We start from the raw sequence: 18,520 nt of genomic DNA on the forward strand, positions 1-18,520 counted from the left end.
GCATCTTGGCTGAGACCCCCTGCAGACCCATGGCGTCTGCCCCTCCCTGTCTATGTAGAGCACCATCTGTGGTTGCTGGCCCCATGGCAGTGCCACATCTCTGGGGATGAGCAGATACCAGAAGCTTCTAAGCCTCTGGCCCTTCTGCCTGAGGTGGCCTGCCAGCTCCTAACAGGCGTTCCACTTACGCCTCAGTTTCACAGTATCTAAGGACCCCAGATGGGCCTAAGATGGACGCGGGTGCACTCCCTTCCCACACATGAGCCTTTTCAGGTTCATGGAGGAAGCTGTGTGGCTTTGGAGCTCACTTTCTATAGCCCCTGACTGTCTTGATTATTAGAGATTTTCTGGAGGTTATTAGAGATTTTTGAGGGGAGATTATTAGAAACTTTCCAAGCAGCAAACATGGATTTACAAGGCAAAACTCATAGGTAGAATAATCTTGCCAAACTCAACAGCTGTGACACTGGGGCCTCATTCTACTTTAAATTCCTTTGCAACTGAGCATGAGTTGTGTGGAACTGCAGAACCCCACGTGGTCTCTGCCTGTATCAGCTCTACTTAGACATCTGCTGACCAGCACTTGCAGAAGCCGAATTCTTACCTAATGCTGTTTGCCAGGAGTCTTGTAGCCAAAGCCTTTTAAATCAAAGGGAATCATCAGGGAGAACAAAAGGTAGTCTCCTGCCCTTAAGACACAAGCTCTAATGTTGTTCCATTAACTGTCTGCCTTAAGTATCTGAACGGTTTAAGCAACTGGGGTGCATTTGTCTCCCTGACTTTATCCTCATTAGGCAGGATGAGCATTAAAAAACATGCACACACATGCACACATGCACACACATGACAATCCATAGTCTGGTTCCTGTGTGGGTATAGTACATGTCACTATCATTCATTGAAATATATGAGATCTCTGTTATGAAATGTTCTGTCTCCAAAAACAGATATTGCTTCTCTTTTAGAAAAAATATCCTTGGCTGGATCCCTGGAACTTTAATTAAAATCCTGGTTGCTCTTTAAAAAAACGTTATTGCATTTCTGACAGCTTGGATGTAGAACAGTGAGGCCAGGAATCAGAGCGTTTTGCTGGTGGGATGAGAGGGCCCATGAGGACAGATCAAAGGGTCAGCCGGACTAGCCAGTCTGGTGGGTCTCGGGGGGAAAACCTGCCACTTGATGAGGGCCAGCCCACCTAGCCCTGAGACCCCAGTTTGTAGATGATTATTGGAAGCACTCACACAGATTCTTTCATTTGCGTTCTTGACATTGTTTGGGCTGTTACAAACTAAAAAGATTATCATTAACAAGTTAGTTAATTCCTTTGTGTATTTTTATGGATTGAATGTGCCTTTTCAAAATTCATACACTGAAGTCCCAGCCCTCAACATGATGGTATTTAGAGGTGGGACTCTTGACAAGTGATTAGGTTTAGATGAGCCATGAGGGTGGGACCCCCACGACAAGAATGGTGCCCTTGTACAAACAGGAAGTGACACCAGGATACAGCGAGAGAGTATCTACAAGCCCTGAAGGGGTCTCTCACCAGGAACTGAACCTTTAGGCACCTTGATATCAGACTTCCCAGTCTCTGGATCTGTTGTTTAAGCCACCCCGTCTATGGTAGTTTGTTATGGAAGACTGAAACATGTATTTCAGTAAGCACTTAACTTATGTATTGAACTTATATATTTTGTTGTTCAGTCACTCAGTCATGTCCAACTCTTTGTGACCCCATGGACTGTAGCATGCCAGGCTTCCCTGTCCTTCACCATCTCCCGGAGTTTGTTCAGACTCTTGTTCATTGAGTTGGTGATGCCAACCAGCCATCTCATCTTCTGTCGTCTCCTTCTCTTACTGCCTTCAATCTTTCCCAGCATCAGGGTCTTTTCCATTGAGTTGGCTCTTCGCATCAGGTGGCCAAAGTATTGGAGCTTCAGCTTCAGCATAAAGGACATAAGATGTCCCCCATTTTTTTTTTTTTGAATTGGCTGTACCTTGAGGCTTCCAAGGTTTTAGTTCACTGACCAGGGATTGAACCCGGCCCCTTGGTAATGAAAGCCTGGAGTCCTAACCGTTGGACTGCCAAGGAATTCCTGAAGTATTATTTTCAAAACGCTTGAAAGCGTTAGACACTCAGTCATGTCTGACTCTTTGCGATCCCATGGACTGCAACACTTAATTTTCATCTCCCTCACTGGACTGTGAGTCAAATGAGGGCAAGGAGCCACCTGTGTCTTGTCCATTGCCATGTCCCTGGCACCTAGCTGGGAATATGGGAGAGGCAGATGCTAAAAACGAACAAACTTGTGTAATGCCGTGGAGGCACATGGCGTACATACTAGGGAGAAGGCAGATGACTAAGACATTGCCTGTTTCCACAGGTGAATGGTGTCTTGATGATGATTCAACACTTTTCATTATTATAATGAGAATAATTATTTCTTGATGTATCAGGAATTTTTAAGATTTTTGATTCTCAGAATAACTTGATAAGGTCAGTATTTTTTCTTTTACAAAGGAGGAAGCAGTCTGAGGAAATTTAAATGGCTTACCTGAAGACCCACTGGGTAGAGAATCTTGTCTTCAAACTCAAGCACGTGTCTCCAGCATTTCTGCAGTGCCACCACCTTTGAACATTGGTGTTATTCCTTCTCTTTGTGCATCAAGGACAAGCTTTTCTGATCTTCTTAACTAGAGAACTAGACGAGAGAGAAATCATTTAATTTTTAGTAGAATTGTTGCATGAAGAGATTTATATTTTAGTTGGTCACAGGAGCTTTGTCTTCAAAATACCTGCCAGGATGGTTTTCTTCCTGAGTGAATGCAGAGCAGTCATGTGGAGAGGAGGCCAGGTGAGCCCTCCCCGCTGAGCTATTCTTATTGTCACCGTGGGTGGGCTTGTGGAACAGAATGAGCTTGTGCTGAGGGAGGGGTGGGGCGGGCAGGCAGGCTGGCCATCTGAGGACGGTGTGGCTGTTCTCCTCCTACATCTCTGAGGAGTGGCCTGGACTCCCCTCCACCATCAGAAATTAGCAGCAGAACCTGGAGGAGCTGTTCTGGAAGGCGCAAGTCCACCCTTCCAGGTCCTCACACTCATTAGAAGGGAATTGGCCATAGTGGGGGATGGCACTGGGTGACAGCCTGGCTTCTGGCTGTGTGACCACTCTACCTGAAGGTTCCAGTAAGTCACTTACTAGGGGGTCCTCTGGGACTGGAGCTGAGGCAGTTGCTGGAGCAGAGGAAGGAGGGAGCCAGTGGATAGCGTGCTTGTTTCCACATTCTGAGTTCCTCAGTGGTCCCCTGTGAAGAAGTAGAGAAGGAGACGTGTGCAATGCTGGTTTCCTAGCTCCTTATGCTAAAGCTTCACCCTCACAAAATTCGATTTGCTGAGTAGGTACTTTAAAGCAGTGAGCTGGTAGAAAGGAGAATTCTGAGTTCTGACCAGGCTTGCTGTTGTGTAGGTGCCAGTGTAGCATAGAACTGACTCCCTCAGAGAGGGTGCACATATGTTTTGGCAGAGAAATCACAGACTCAAAGCCCGCCCTGCCCTCTCATTCTACAGATAAGGAGATAGAGGCTCAGAGAGGTGATATGAATGAACCAGAATATCTGCTCTTTCTTTTGCCTGTAGCTTTGGCTTCCAGATCCATTCAGAACCTGTAGATCCAGGCTCTAGGGCACACCAATGCAGTGTGGGATGAACAGACACAGAGGGTAGGTTGGCTTGAGTGGCTCTGCAGCTTGAGTCACAGCAGTGGATGGGATGCTCTCCTCTCAGTTACTAGAGGGCTGGTCACAGTCATGTTGAATCACCCTTACTCCTGTGTGGTGGAGGAAGGAACCAATCAGAATCACCTAGGGAGATTTTCCAAAATGCACGCGCAAACTCTGCTTGCCTCTCCTTGTCAAAAGTGCACCCAAAGGGAAAAAGAGGTGGTGGTGAGCCTAGGTGCTGATAAGTACTTTGGTTGTGCTCATCCCTTCCTGACACCCATTGTGGTACTGCCAGACAACGGTAAGCATCTTGAGGGGGGCCTTGTCTTAAGTGTCTGCAGCACCAGGTGGAGTGTCTCATTCACTACATATTTGTTGAATGGAAAGATGAAACAGATGGCATTGGAGAGATAAGGAAAACAAAACTCCTAGACAGAAAGGACTGGGCCCTGGGATGTGAGGAGGCTGGAAAGTTGCTTGGTCAATACGTGTTTATTGAGCCTGGCCATCTTCAGCTGTCTTGCCATCGACCCTCTTATCAGTGTACATAAACACTGTTCTGCCCTTGACCTCAAGAGTTAAAATAATAAATAGCTTAATTGGTCCTCATTAATTCTACTTTGAATTTATTACAGATAAACATGGCCTTGAAAAGAAACACTCCCACGTTCAGCCCATGCGTTTTATCCCAAGCCTCTCAAAGGTGCACAGGTAGTAAAACAAATAAAACCGGCCTCCCACCTCCACCCTCCCATCAACAGCACATTTGCTATTGAGTCCAGGCAAATGGCCATTTGCAAGGTTGGATGAGTAGTTAAGCCACACAGGCACAATGTAATATGACAACATTCTTCATGGTAATATCGTCCTGCTCCTCATTACATTTGAATATAGATTGCCAGCATGCAGCGCTTCCAACCTTGCTCTCTATGCGTGAGCTGAGGAGTTCTTCAGACAAGGTGAAGCCCACATGTGCTTCCTAGGAATTATTAGCCTATTTGTAAGCCTAAACAAAATCACAGCTATTGTCTCTAAGAACTTAATTTGCCAAAGCTCTTTTCTTCCCATCCTTAATTATGTATTTATTTATAGACTTGAGCCACCTGCCTGCTCAATGCTCATGTATAACCGTATCTCTTATGTGGCACTTAATGGCTCAGGGCGCTTCCTTTATACTCTCTTTGCTTCAAACTCTATATTTAAATATCTGTACTCAGCTCGGCTTTTGAGTATTAAAACATTTTTCTCCCCTTCCTTGAAAAGCTGCAAACAAACCTTTTAGCATTTTATCTGGACCAAACAGTAGTGGTATTACACAAGAAACGAGAACTCTGTAAGTAAATCTATGTGTTCATATGACTAAAGTGCATTATAAAAAGAAGCAATAAATCCAGTTTTCTACATAAAAGGAATTAGATTTTCCAGTTTACCTCTGCACTGGGATTAATAAAATGTGCAACAAATAGCTGATGGAATGATCCATTTGAAGTTTGTAAAGGCATCTTGGGAAGCTGGCAGGAGTAGCCTTTTTATTTTTTCAGAGAAAGGGTGCCTGTTAATTTTTTGATTCAGTCTTGCTCCTGAATGACTGTTTTAAAATGAGCTACGAGACGGCTACCTGCCCATTTCTGCATGGCTGAGCAAATTCCCCCGTAAATCCAAGTTTCTCTTCATTTCCATCACTATACGTCTCCAAATTACAGAGAATTCATTCCTGAGCTGGAGAGGTGCCAGAAGTTTCTCAGCTAGCTGTCTGTGGGCTGCCTTTTTCTTTCCCCTCTTTGAGGCTTTCTGATGCCTAGAGTGAGCTCAACTCAAAGGTTTCCAGCCTCACACTCGCCTCACATTCCCCCACAGTCACACCGAGCTCTGGGATTTGGAGGAATAACCGCGTGCCAGCATCCGATTCACAGGCTCCTTTTACCTGCAGGTGTTCCAGAAACTTCAAAATGCGTCTGGTAATGTATTTGCTCCTCTTAACATGCCACTTTGGCATGCATTATATGCAGCTGCTTATTATTTTTTTTTTAAATCTGTCTTCTGAATAACATGCATGCTAAATGTTAAAGGGGGCTTGGAGGACAGTGTAAGCTTAATTAATGCCTAGGTGTGTGTGTGTGTGTGTGTCCTTGTTAATGTAGGCATGTTGACATAAATATGTATTATTTATGGACACATTTGTCTGCAGACAGATTTCACTAAAGGGATCTCACTGAAAGCACTACTTTTTATGTACATCCAGGTTTTCTAATCAGATCTGTAAACATCTCACACAGCAGCAAGTAGAGGAAAAATACGTTTTTCATCCCTATGCAAATGGCATGTTTTAGGCACCTTTTTGAAAAACCCTCCTTTCTTTCTTAAAAAAAGGTAGTGTGTGTGTGTGGGGGGGGGGGCAGGGAGTGTTGGGTTTTTGAAAATTTGGAGAGTTGTCTTGCTGCTGCACGAAAATTTCTACCCCATGTTACCTGCCTTCTTAAAACTCAGTAATCACGGAGGGGAAGAGATGTGGTTCTGCTTCAGAGTAACCCCATGGGGATGCTGAGCTGCAGTGTTCAGCAGGCATTTTAGGTACTCTAAATACTGGTGCTGGAATAATAAGTAGATGGGGTAAATTTGCTATTGCCGAGTCCTGCTCTGTTTCCTGGCTTGTAGAAATCGCATTCATACTGTACATTTAGGATGTGCGTGTGTTTATTGAACTCTAGTAAAGCAGCATGAGAGTGTGGGCTCATAAATCACATCATTTCTTTGCCAGTACTGGGTGCTAGCTTCTAAAATTAAGAAATTATTAGCAATTAATAATACATTCAGCATCCCTTGTCTCATTGGGTGAGATTTACATCCTGGGGACTTGCTCTTCTAGTTATAGAGACAGATGATTTAAGGTTCAGACTTAATTGCTATTTCAAATCCTTTAGCTAGAAAGATGCTTGCAGTACTTTATTTAAAAGACTTGTTTTGAAAAATGTGTATGTATATTTCTCACTGTGGTGGTGAGCTAATTAGGACTGTAATGTGCTATGCATTTAAGATAAACAACTTCTCTTGAGTATTGCTCACTTGTAGAATAAGATTTGCTTTCTTGTCTTCATATTGTAATAATTCTTTTACTTTGCATTCTGTTCTTGCTTTTTGAGAGATCAATAATTACTAATTGTTGTGAAGATGAGAAAATAATGTAGCAACTCAGAATTCACAAACAAAAGTAGGTTGAATTAGCAGTTTTCTGAGAAATTAAATGAAGCAGATTTTCACAAGTGAGTTTCTAAGTGTGCAGTAGGTATTGATATTTGCAAATGGAAACAACTTAAATATAAACTTGTTAAATATAACAGGTTAGGATAGTGTTAATGCCATCTTGTTGTAGTTACTTACCATATATAAAATGAAGTAGTAAACAGGTTAATTATTTTATATTGGTTATTAATTACTTTTACTTCATGATATTGATTATAGAACAAATTAATTTTAACTTTGGTAAAATAGTTTACTGAATTGTAAAAGTGAAAAGGTATATTCTTGAAAATTAGTGTGAAAATCATTGTTACTTTTTAGTGTTTGAGATCTAATGTTTTATCACTTATAGATCTGTATACTTACAGAGGATTATATGTAATTCCAAAAATTTTGCATACATTTTAATACTTATTTTTATCAGCCATGTTCAATTCATAATTGCTCAAAACAGTACAGTAAAAATGCATTTCATTATGTACAAATGGTTCCTTGAAGGAACATATTATATTAGAAGCCATTAAAAACCGGTGTTGCCTATTAATGTTATACTCGTGTATTGTTCTGTGTGTAATTGATTTTAAGTACTATTCATTTCCAATATTTAAATACATCTAATATTGTAACCTGTTTGATGTAGAAATCTTGTCTCTGTGAGTAACTTGATGAAGGTCTCAAATTGAATGTACAGGATGACTGAAGATTTAGTACTTTTTTTGTATGTATTGCAATATGCATTAATGTAATATACAAATATTAAGCTATGTAAAAACATTCATTGCATTCAACTGCAATACAAAACCCTTTCATCTTACTTTTGAAGTTGGTTATTTTGTTTGAAGTGAGTTTCATAGGCATAAAAAGAGGTTTTATTTTTCTGAGTTTGTGTGGCACTGTGTGGTAACAGGAAAACATACAATGCCATTTTGAAGGGAATATTATGTGTACCAAATAGAGGAAAGAATGCCACATTCACCATCTGTCTCTAATTATGATTTCCTACTCGCTTTTAGATGGATCATAGATCAGGTCTTTATTTTATAAAACAGATTTATCTTACCTATAATACCTAAAGTGAAGTAAAACACTTCCCTCATACAATAATTTCTCTGTTGTATGACTGAGACTGTCTTATGACACATTTCATTTTTTAAGGTTCACATATAGAAAGAAGCTATAAAAATATAATTTGTGGACTGACCATGCAACATGGCTGAAACATCCATCCTTTAAGTAAGCATTTATTGAGCATCCCTTTGCCAAATCATAACCTGGCCTTGAGTAAGTGGGTGGGTGGGGGTGGGAGGTCTTAAGAAAGAGGAGATGCTTTCCTGCTCTTTTGTTATTACTAATTGGAGAATATTTTGCCCTACCTAGTTTCAAAATGTTTCCATTCTTAGAGTCTGAAGTAGAGAGGAATGATCACAGTTGGGGTGGATAGGGCAGACAAGCCAAGGAAACTGGAGAAGGTGAATTCTCAACCAAGTTTTTAAGGCAGTTATTAGCAGCAATTGAAAGAAAGGACAGAAATAGGCATTTTGCATGGATGGAAAAGAAATCTGAGAGGAAGCAAATCATGTCAGGAGGAAACAAAGGTGATATTATATGGGGAAGAGGGACCACACTGGGAGTAACAGCAATAGAAATTGAAAAAAAAATTACAGAGGTGGGTATGAAATATTTTAAATTACTCTTTACTAGCCTTAGTATGTCCTATGGAAAATTCTTTGAGCCAGTGGATATTTCTTCTATTTTATTCTGTCAAGCTCTATAAAACAGCATTTCAAAATCTATGCAATAATGTTAATATTTCTTGAACATTTACTCTGGGCCAGGTACTATGCTAATACTTTAAATGGAGGATCTCATATAGTCTTCATTGACTAATTAAAATATTCATCCTATATATGAAGAAATTGAGGTACTGAGAAGTTCTATAACTTGTCTAAGATTATACAAGGTCAGAAATGGGTGAGCTGCGATCTGAACCTAGACTCTGGAGCCCAGTCTTCTAACCACTGCATTTCAAAGCCCCTTCACTTCATCTTAGCTCCAGATCCAGACTGGTGTGACCAGTTGCTGACTAGATGTGTCATTTAGGTCCTTTGGTAACAAATGCTGAGACAGAATTACTGAGCAAGTATTTTACTGGAGGGTAAAGATAAAGAGGAAGGAAGCAGAGTTGTGCAGGGAAAGTCTTCAGACCACAGTGCAGACACAGCCTCATCCAATCCAGGAACGATCTCCAAAGGGAAGACTACCTATTAGAGGAACCCCACACTGGACAGAAATGGCCAGGCCGAGTACCCCTAACCTGCTCAGCCACTGACTGGAGATTCCCGGGAAGGAAGGGCATGGCCGTGTCTCAAAAGTTGAGGCCATTCCTGAATGTTCTGTTAGCTGGAGGCTGTCAGCTACCTGTGCTTCTTGTAGTTGAACAGCAAGTTCTTTTTTGAAGGGTGATCTGCGATGTGTACCTCCTTGGCTGCCAGGGTGATGTCTATACAGAATATACCATTGAAATTCAGGGTGAGGCAAGCTAGATACACAGGACAAAGAATTTAAGGAAGTGTTCACTTTCAGGGTCATGCAAATGCAGGGCATGGCTTAAGAGTGAGTGCCTCCTTAAGTCTATACCCTATGTGCTTTGCTTGTCTCACCCTGGTCTTCCAAACCTCAAATTCAACACACTTAGAATTTTGCTCAGATCCTCCCCTCCAAAACATTCCCTTCCTTCAGGGAGATTCATGGGTCCATCTATCGCTAGTGTCTTATCTACCATCCAGTTCAGTCTCTCCACTGCCAGAGCATCATCTGAGTTAGATGCAACTCTGATTTATAATTCCAATGCTTAATACTGTTAATTGATTCTCTATAGCCTAGAGAATAAATCCCAAGCTCCTTGCTGTGGCACAGAAAGATCCTGTAGAGTCTGATCTGATTTTGTGGACAGTGTGGACCCAGAGCTGGAGGAATTTCAGTACTCCAGCTAAGGAATAGCAGAAGTGTTGATTTGTATATATAGAAAGGTTGTATTTGATTTTAGGGTTGAAGGATGGGTAGGAATTTGTAGAGCTGAGAAACTATTTCATTATGGAAGAGGCAGAATGAGGTGATTTGGGGTGTTTAGGGGAATTCCAGCAACTTGGCTGGAATTTGGAAGATATATAAGCAGTTAATGGGAAATAGGCCTGGGAAAATCACTCAGAATCAAAGAACTGTAGCCACGGAGCTTAAGTTTTTCCCCTGGAGGTTTTGGAGCAGAAAAGTGACATGATGTAAATGATCTTGTATGAAAGTGATTATGGTCTTGGTGTCAACACTGCACCAGATGGAGAGCGGTCAGGAGTCAGGGAGATCAGTTAGAAGGGTCTTTTGCTATTCCAGGCAAGAGGAAGTGGATTCTTGAACTCAGTGTGTAAAGAATGGAAAAGATGTTGGAAAATATGAAGTAAAGGTGAACAGGACTCCAGGATTAATTAAAGGAAGGGGTTCAGGGAAGAGAGTACTCAAAGACAACTTAACAGTTTAAACTGGGTTCCAGGAGGCTAGTGTATGGCAGCCAGAAATGAACAGGGGAAAGCTTTTGTTAAGGGAAGACAACAAGGGTCCACTGGCTGTGTGCATGACGGACCTCCTCATTGATTCCCCCAAATAAATGACATACAAATCTTTTATTTTTGTCTCATCTCAGGCACTGCTTATTCCGCTTCTCAAGTTTTGACTAATATTTAATTCACTGCCTTAATTCCTTGAACAAAAGATTAAGGTATAGAAGACAGAAGTTGTGTTTATAGACACCAACCATTCTGATAGAACTTAGGTTCCTTTTTCTAAATTCAACTGTGAAAATACCTATTTTGGACCCACACAGTTTCCAGCAGCCAGTTTGAGTGAATTATTTTTATTATGCCTTTTTTTTTCTTTTTTTAAAGAAGGTGTCTTGGTTTCATATACACCTGATCCTGGCCAGTAGGACCAGCCTATCTCACTGATGGTTTTTGTTCATGGGGGAGATAGAAGAGCTAACTTTGTCTCATGAGATGCAAACATCTCCTCATAGAGAAGACCTGAGCCACTGCCTCCCACAGGAACAGAGGTTATTGATTTTACATAAACAGAAAAAAAGATTAAATTTCTTTGCAAATAAAATTCACATAATATAGGATTATGATGCATAATTGAAAACCCAATTTTCAGTGAAAGGGAAATAATGGCAAAGACATAATGCTAAATAAGCTTTAGGTACAGAAATGATAGTAGGTTTTTTACGGATTTGCAGTGTAATGTGAGGAGCTCAAAGCAAATATTTAATTGCCCTTAAAACTGAACAACATAGTAAAATTTGCATATTCTTTCAGGCTTGCTTATTTTACTGTGTAGTGCAGGAAAATACTTGTGGTAATATTACATTATCATCTGTAGTGTACAAAAAAAGTAAACTTTTAAGAACTGATCAAATTAACCTCCAAAGGCTACTAAGTGGCATATACAGACAGACTGGTGACTAACAAACAGTGATAATCAAAGATAAGCTCTGGTAACGTGTTGTTTTGTGATGATAACGTAGATCTGATGTCCATTCAAAACTAGGGCTACCAGACATAGAAATAAGGATTTATGTACTCTGACTTCTAGAATGTAACTCTATATGAGTAGAAATCCTCTCAGTTCCAAACGTAGATGTAGATATATATTTTCCTGATTGCGTTAAACAAGAAGTAATAAGGCTGCAGCATGAAAGGGAGGGATCTGTCTGTGTGGACTTGGGTGATTCTGTTCTGTACTCTCAACCCTCAGGGCAGCAGTCTGTACTGGGTAATATTTAATCTTCATGACAGGCTAAAGAGCTAAATACTATTAGTACTACTCATTTTCCAGATGAGGAATCTGTGACTAGAGAGGTTCAGTAACTTGTCCAAAGTCACACAGCACACAAGTAGCGGGGAAGATTTGAACCCAGAGCCTGAACTCTCACACACTGCACTGGTTGTGGTGAGTGCGAACAGAGCAGTGACTGGCTGGCTTTTCTACCTGGAAGCCTCTTCTCTAAGCTCCTCTCTTTCTTGCAGCTCTTCTTATTTCCCTTGACTCCTTTCTGTATACATTAAAGAAGTATAGTTGTAAACTCAGGAACCAGTGCCAAACTTCATTTTCTGATGGACTGATAGTGAATTGCTCACTGAGATAAAAATATGTTGCTGCCATAGTCTTGTGATATATGTTGCTGTAGTGTGAGTGTCCATCTGCATATCCTCACCCAACTATGTCACTTTTCTTAAATGGGCTTTGTTGATGCTTGGAATTGGGGGACCTTAATTCTGCCTTCAATTTTGGTCCACACTGGAAAATTTGAGCTCACTCTTAATGGGAGAGGGCCAATTGCCACTATGTGATCACATGCAAGGGATTAAAAGTACATGAACATTCTAACTATGCAGAAGTCTGACGAAGGAAAGGTTAGGTGTGATACAGCCCCAGATACGCTCTATTTATTGACATCAATGACTCTGGGTTAGCCTCCTTATATTGACACATTTCATTCTGAAGACGTGGTATAGTAAAATCAACACAAGCTTCAGAACCAGATATGCCTGAGTACAAATTGTCCCTCTGTCATGGGAGCAAGTCACATTAATATCTTTGAGGAATGGGGATAGTTTATATTGCTGTGAGGACAAAGTGGTGCAGGATCATTTCTGGCATAGAATAGATATTTAACATGTGTTTAGCTCATCAATAGGAGTAGACACATAAGCGGTTATAAATACCTGACTTGGAGAAGGCAATGGCAACCCACTCCAGTACTCTTGCCTGGAAAATCCCACGGACGGAGGGGCCTGGTGGGCTGCAGTCCATGAGGTCGCTAGGAGTCAGACACGACTGAGCGGCTTCATTTTATTTTTTCACTTTCATGCATTGGAGAAGGAAATGGCAACCCACTCCAGTGTTCTTGCCTGGAGAATCCCAGGGATGGGGGAGCCTGGTGGGCTGCCATCTATGGGGTCGCACAGAGTTGGACACGACTGAAGCGACTTAGCAGCAGCAGCAGCAGGACTCAAACTTCCTAAGTGCAAATCTGAGCTCTGTCATTTAGCAGCTGAGTGACATGGGATAAGTACTTGATTTCTCTGTGCCTTTGTTTTCTGGTCTCTAAAATGGGAGTAATGAAAGCACCTTCCTCTTAGAATTGGGAGGAGGGATGCATGACTTGATCTAAATAAAACACTTAGAGCAGTGCCTCGCATGTAGGAAGCACTCCATGAGTGTTAAGCCCCCTCTTTATGAGCTTCAGTTCATTTCAACCTTGTTTCTTCTCAGAGCGAGGAGCCTGGCCATTCCTTACCAAGTAAACTTAAGTTTCTTGGTATCTAAGACCTACAAATATGTATTTTAAACCAGTGTCCACTGAATCACAGATATCATGCACCTAATCAGCCTACTGATTTCTTATACAGTCCACACTCACTGCTGGTGAAGGTCGCATACTGATTGTGAGGGAAATAATAGATTAGTACAGCCACCTTGAGATGCCAATCTGTAATATCATCAACATTTTAAATGCACCTCTCTTGTGGCCTATCAGTGTTACTTCTAAGAATTTTCCTACAGATGGTCTCATATCATTGAGCAAAGGCATGTGGTAGAGTCATTGTTTTCAGCATTGTTTGTGATATTAAAAACCTATAAACAACTAAATATATATCCAGAGAAAAAGTTTAAATAATTGATGGTATTTCCATGCAATGGAATACCACAGAGGAGATTTAACTGTTAGAGCCATATAAGTGGATAGAAAAAGCTGTACAAACATACTTTTAGGAGGGGGAAAAATGCTTTTCAGAGGAAACCCTACCATAAGAATGATACTGTTTGTGTTAAAAATAGGCTAATGTGTTTATATACATATTCATGTGCTTATTAAATCCTAGAAGAAATTTCAAAATATATATGAGTAACTGTCAGTAGTGTTTGCCAATGAGAAGTACAAATGTGTATTGAGTGAACATCTTTACCTTTCACTGTTTGTGTACTATTTGAATTAACATAGGTGTGTATTGCTTTTGCAATTTAAAAAATAGTCAAGACAAACTCCTTTCTTTCCCCTACCACTAGATATTAGTTTTTAAAAGAGTAGTCCTTCATGCAAGTATAATCCTAAGCTTTGGTATAATATTTTTGAATTATTGAGCCAAATATCATCCTAAATTAAAATAGAATATGTATCAACTCACTGCCAAAGCTCCAATTTGCTCCCAGGGAGCAGAATACAAAATTACTAAGGAGATTTCCTAACATCAAGTCACAGGAGAGCCTTAAGTCCTGTGGCAAAAATTCCTGTTATTTGAAAGTTCATGCACTTAGCGAGTAAACATTAAATCAAAGAGCATTAGATGGGAGAAGGGAATGTTGAGTCAATAATGTTTCCTCAGGACTTGTTAAATTGAATGCTAAACATGGGGAAATGTTACACTGGGATTTTTTTTTTTTTTGCATTAAGGTTTTTCTGTATTTCTAAAGCTTCTTGCTCAGTCTTTTGCAAAATGCTATATAAAAGTTCCATTGCTTTTGGGTTTCGAGGGCAAAAGTAATTTGCATGCAGGGGTTAATCAAGATTCCTTGCTCTTTGTACTTTTAAAAGTGCTGGCACATACATTGTCTCCTCTGATACTCACAAATGAGATATTTAAGACAAGTACTATAAAGCTCATTTTCTACATGAGGATATGAGGTTTGGAGAGGTTAAATGAGAAGCTGAAGCCAGTCAGTGTGGACCTGAACACACAAGGACCCTTGGTTGTATCTTGGGTATTCTTGCCACCACTGCCAAGAGCAGAGCTGTGAAGCAGAATTACTCCTACGGTTGTGAAGTTGGTTTAGTGTTTTTGTGAAATCACTGCTCTTCTGACTCTGGAAGACCTAGGAATGCCCAGTTGAACTCCACCCCCCACATTGTGAATTATAAATGTGCTCATTTGAATGATTAAGGGACATTAATAAAATCCAGATGGATCCAGGTTCCCATTTTGACTCTACTTCTTACTAACTATGTACTAGCTATTGTTCCCTCATCTATCAAAATAGGAATAATGGTAGTATTAATCTTCCAGGGCTGCTATTAAGAGTTTAAATAAAATAATGTATGATGAGTGCCTGACAGAGTGCATGAAGCATAGCAAAGGGTCAATACATACAACTACAATAATAATTATTAATAATATTATAAATAAGTCAGAGTCCTGGTCAGTGCAGCAGACATGGCTGTGATAGAGGCACAGCTTTTGTCCACCTGGAGGTGACTGCAGGAGCTACATCCCGGAGTGGGCACTGATCAGTTTCTTTCCTTTTGAAAGAGACCTTCTTGAAACTGCAAAGAACTAAGCAAGAGCAAAAAAGTTGCCTAAAACCACTGAGCCTCAGTGCTCAGGAAGGGGCTTGATCTAAAGAGACTACCCCTAGATTGAAACAGGGTCCATCAGTTTATGATCCACAGTGAGATAAGGCAGGTAAAAAGACCCAGTCATCCAGGGCTTTAACAAAAGGATAGTCACTTCTCCTAAAAGAGCATTCTTGCCCTGGGATTTTGTCTTCAGTCTTTTAAATTTCAACTTCTTAAATCAGATTTTAGGGGAAATCCAGAAAGCCAGAACTCAGAATCCACACAATGAATGATAAAGGAATCTATTTGCTGTTTAGCTTAAAAGTACTTTACTAAATCTTCTTTTGAATTTTTAAAAACTTATTTTTCTTTATTATGCAATAAATTTATACTTACTGCAGAAAATATGCAGAATCAAAGCATAAGGGAAAAAAGTCCTTAGAAGCATTATTCATATTTATTTTGGTATGTAGTTATTGAAACTTTTATAAGTAAGTATATTTATTTTTATAAAAACTGTAGAGCACTAAAGAAATAATTTATGGCCTTTCAAATCCTAACAGAATATTCACATATTTCCATGTCTGTACGTGTTTTTTCTATAGCTTCATTTTCAATGGTTGCTTAGTATTCTTTTGGGTATTTCATTATTTAGCTAATATTTAGATATTTCATTATTTACCTAATCTTCTAATGTTGAATACTTAGGGGTTTTCCTTCCTACAAGAAAAATTTTCTTGAAAAATCATTATATAAATCTTTAATTATTATTAAAAAAATAAATTCCTTTAAGTGGAGTTTCTAGGTTTAAGTGTAAATGCATATTTAAGGATTTGGTATCAAATTATCTGCCAGATAAATTATATCATATTAGTACAAGAGAACATCTAAATCAATGACTATTTAAGTAAACATAACTTCTATTCATTTATTGTAAAATAATACAGTAATGATTAAGGAACATCTAATAAAATCCAGATGGATCCAGGTTCCCATTTTGACTCTACCCCTTACTAGCTACTTCATAGCTATTATTCCCTTTACACTAGCCTGTATTGTTGTTCCAATAATAGAGTACTTTCTATTAATACCAATATCTCATTTTCGTTTTATACTCTAAACTTAATATATCCAAAAACTAGTGTGCTAATTGTACTTGAGAGGTTGGTTATGATATCAGTATAATATCATTAGCTTTTGAAAGAAATGTTGTAACAGAAAATGTTGAAATAATTTGGAGGAAAACTTACTACAAGCAAACTTACACTGGAGCTAATTAATTCCACCCACATATTCTTTTTAAGGTGTGAGAATAAGACAATCAAGGGTGTATAAACCCTTCCACTGTGGTTATCATCCCTCAGTGTTCTCTAGGGCTGAAAGTAACCCTGCCTGATCTTTTCTGTACTATGCTAGGATTCACAGTAGAAATGTGAAGATTGGAAACTTTTCAGTAGGAATTTCTCTTGATGACACCAGCCTTGCTGGCAGAGTAATTCCTGCTGGAAAGAAAGCATCTGCATTAATGGTCTAATAAACTGAGTGTTTCAGCTTGGCAAAGGATTAATTAAGGGAAGAGAAACTAACATTTATTTGGGTTCTTTATTTGACAGCCCCTTTATTATTACATTATTGCAATTAATATTCCCTATAAACCTATGAGGTAGGCATTACCAGGGGCATTTTACAATGAAGGAACTGAAACTCAGTCAACAAAATGTCTTGCCTAAGGCCACAGAGCTGGTGAATTGGCAAAGGTGGAATTTGAGCCTAGATTCCCTGCTTCTGGAGCCTGTGTTTATACCGTTCCTTCTCACCAGCTACACAGCATGCCTGACTGTTCCTCTTCTAGAATATTCATTGTAAACATGAATACACTTTTGAACAACTAAACTGCAGTTTCCCTCTTAAACATCAGTGTGTTAGGCAGACTTAGAGACTCAGTCCACTTATAAATGCTGTGTCAGTTAAGGTAATTTTGTAGGCCAGAAACAGGAAGTTCAGTATCTTGTCTAACAAGATATCCTGGGACAGAGGGGCTCTGGGTTTTTTCAGGGGCTCAGTAATTATGTTCAGTGGGAGAAGAGAACACTGTTGCTTTCTAGAAAATTTTATTTTTATATAACCACCATCTACAAATGAACATATTTTTTCAGTGTGGTCCCCAAAATCCTCATTTCCATCACTTTGCTCTAATAGGATTTTGTATTTTTATTCTTTACCCAAATATTTAACTATTCTAACTCTTCTGCACCTTCTTGAGACAGCTTCTAAGAATGAGAAAGTAAAATTTTGCTGGAAATTTTAAACAATGCCTGTGTACTAGACTTAGCACAATTTTTTTGCTTAAAAAAATCAGCGTTGTCTTATTGAGAAGCATTAAGTAAAAGAAACCTGTATTTTCTATCATGAATGAATACTCTGATTATCTCACTGCAGAAAGGGCAAGTGTTTTTTGTTTTTTTTTTTTTAATATTCAGGCTTGAATTAGCACAATTGAAACAGAAATTGAAGTAATGGGATATCCATCAATTGCCAAAATAATTAGTTCAATAAAATAGTTTGTTGATTCAAGGGGGAAAGCTAGTTTAATAATGTTTAAATTGATTTGACTTAGTTCAATGAATTATCAAGAACCTACAATATACTAAAATAGAATAAGTAATATATACCATCAAAAGTCTTACAACCTGGTAGAAGAGTACATTCAGTTCAATTCAGTTCAGTCGCTCAGTCGTGTCCAACTCTGTGACCCCATGGACTGCAGTATGCCAGGCCTCCCTGTCCATCACCAACTCCTGGAGTTTACTCAAACTCATGTCCATCGAGTCAGTGATACCATCCAACCATCTCATCCTCTGTCGTCCCCTTCTCCTCCTGCCTTCAATCTTTCCCAGCATCAGGGTCTTTTCAAATGAGTCAGTTCTTTGCATCAGGTGGCCAAAGTACTAGAGTTTCAGCTTCAGCATCAGTCCTTCCAATGAATATTCAGGATTGATTTCCTTTCGGATGGACTGGTTGGATCTCCTTGCAGTCCAAGGGACTCTCAAGAGAGGAGTACATTACCAATACAGAAAAATCATCTATGGTAAACCACTACATGAGATACAGCAAAGGTATATAATAATTTTAACAACAGTAATAATGTATTGAGCACTTACTGTGTTCTAGCATATGCTTTTGTTA

General features: G+C 39.6%; 1 protein-coding gene across 4 annotated transcripts in view; it reads left to right on the forward strand.

Moving 5' to 3' along the window:
- Positions 1–18,520, forward strand: part of IQCJ (IQ motif containing J) — an 850,319-nt gene that overhangs the window by 229,407 nt on the left and 602,392 nt on the right. The window contains exon 1 of one of the 4 annotated variants that reach the window (XM_086392309.1): positions 2,533–5,675. The exons of 2 other annotated variants lie outside the window; for them this stretch is intronic. In XM_086392309.1, the coding sequence (XP_086248435.1) occupies positions 5,667–5,675 (9 nt within the window). In that variant the 5' untranslated portion in view covers positions 2,533–5,666. Of the gene's footprint in view, positions 1–2,532; positions 5,676–18,520 lie in introns of those variants that run through there. One more of the 4 variants, XM_086392306.1, reaches the window with a different exon arrangement.

Source organism: Bos grunniens, chromosome 1 (assembly GCF_055505025.1).
Source record: "Bos grunniens cultivar Pamir isolate PY7600 chromosome 1, Bosgru_T2T1.0, whole genome shotgun sequence".
Taxonomy (NCBI): Eukaryota; Metazoa; Chordata; class Mammalia; order Artiodactyla; family Bovidae; genus Bos; species Bos grunniens.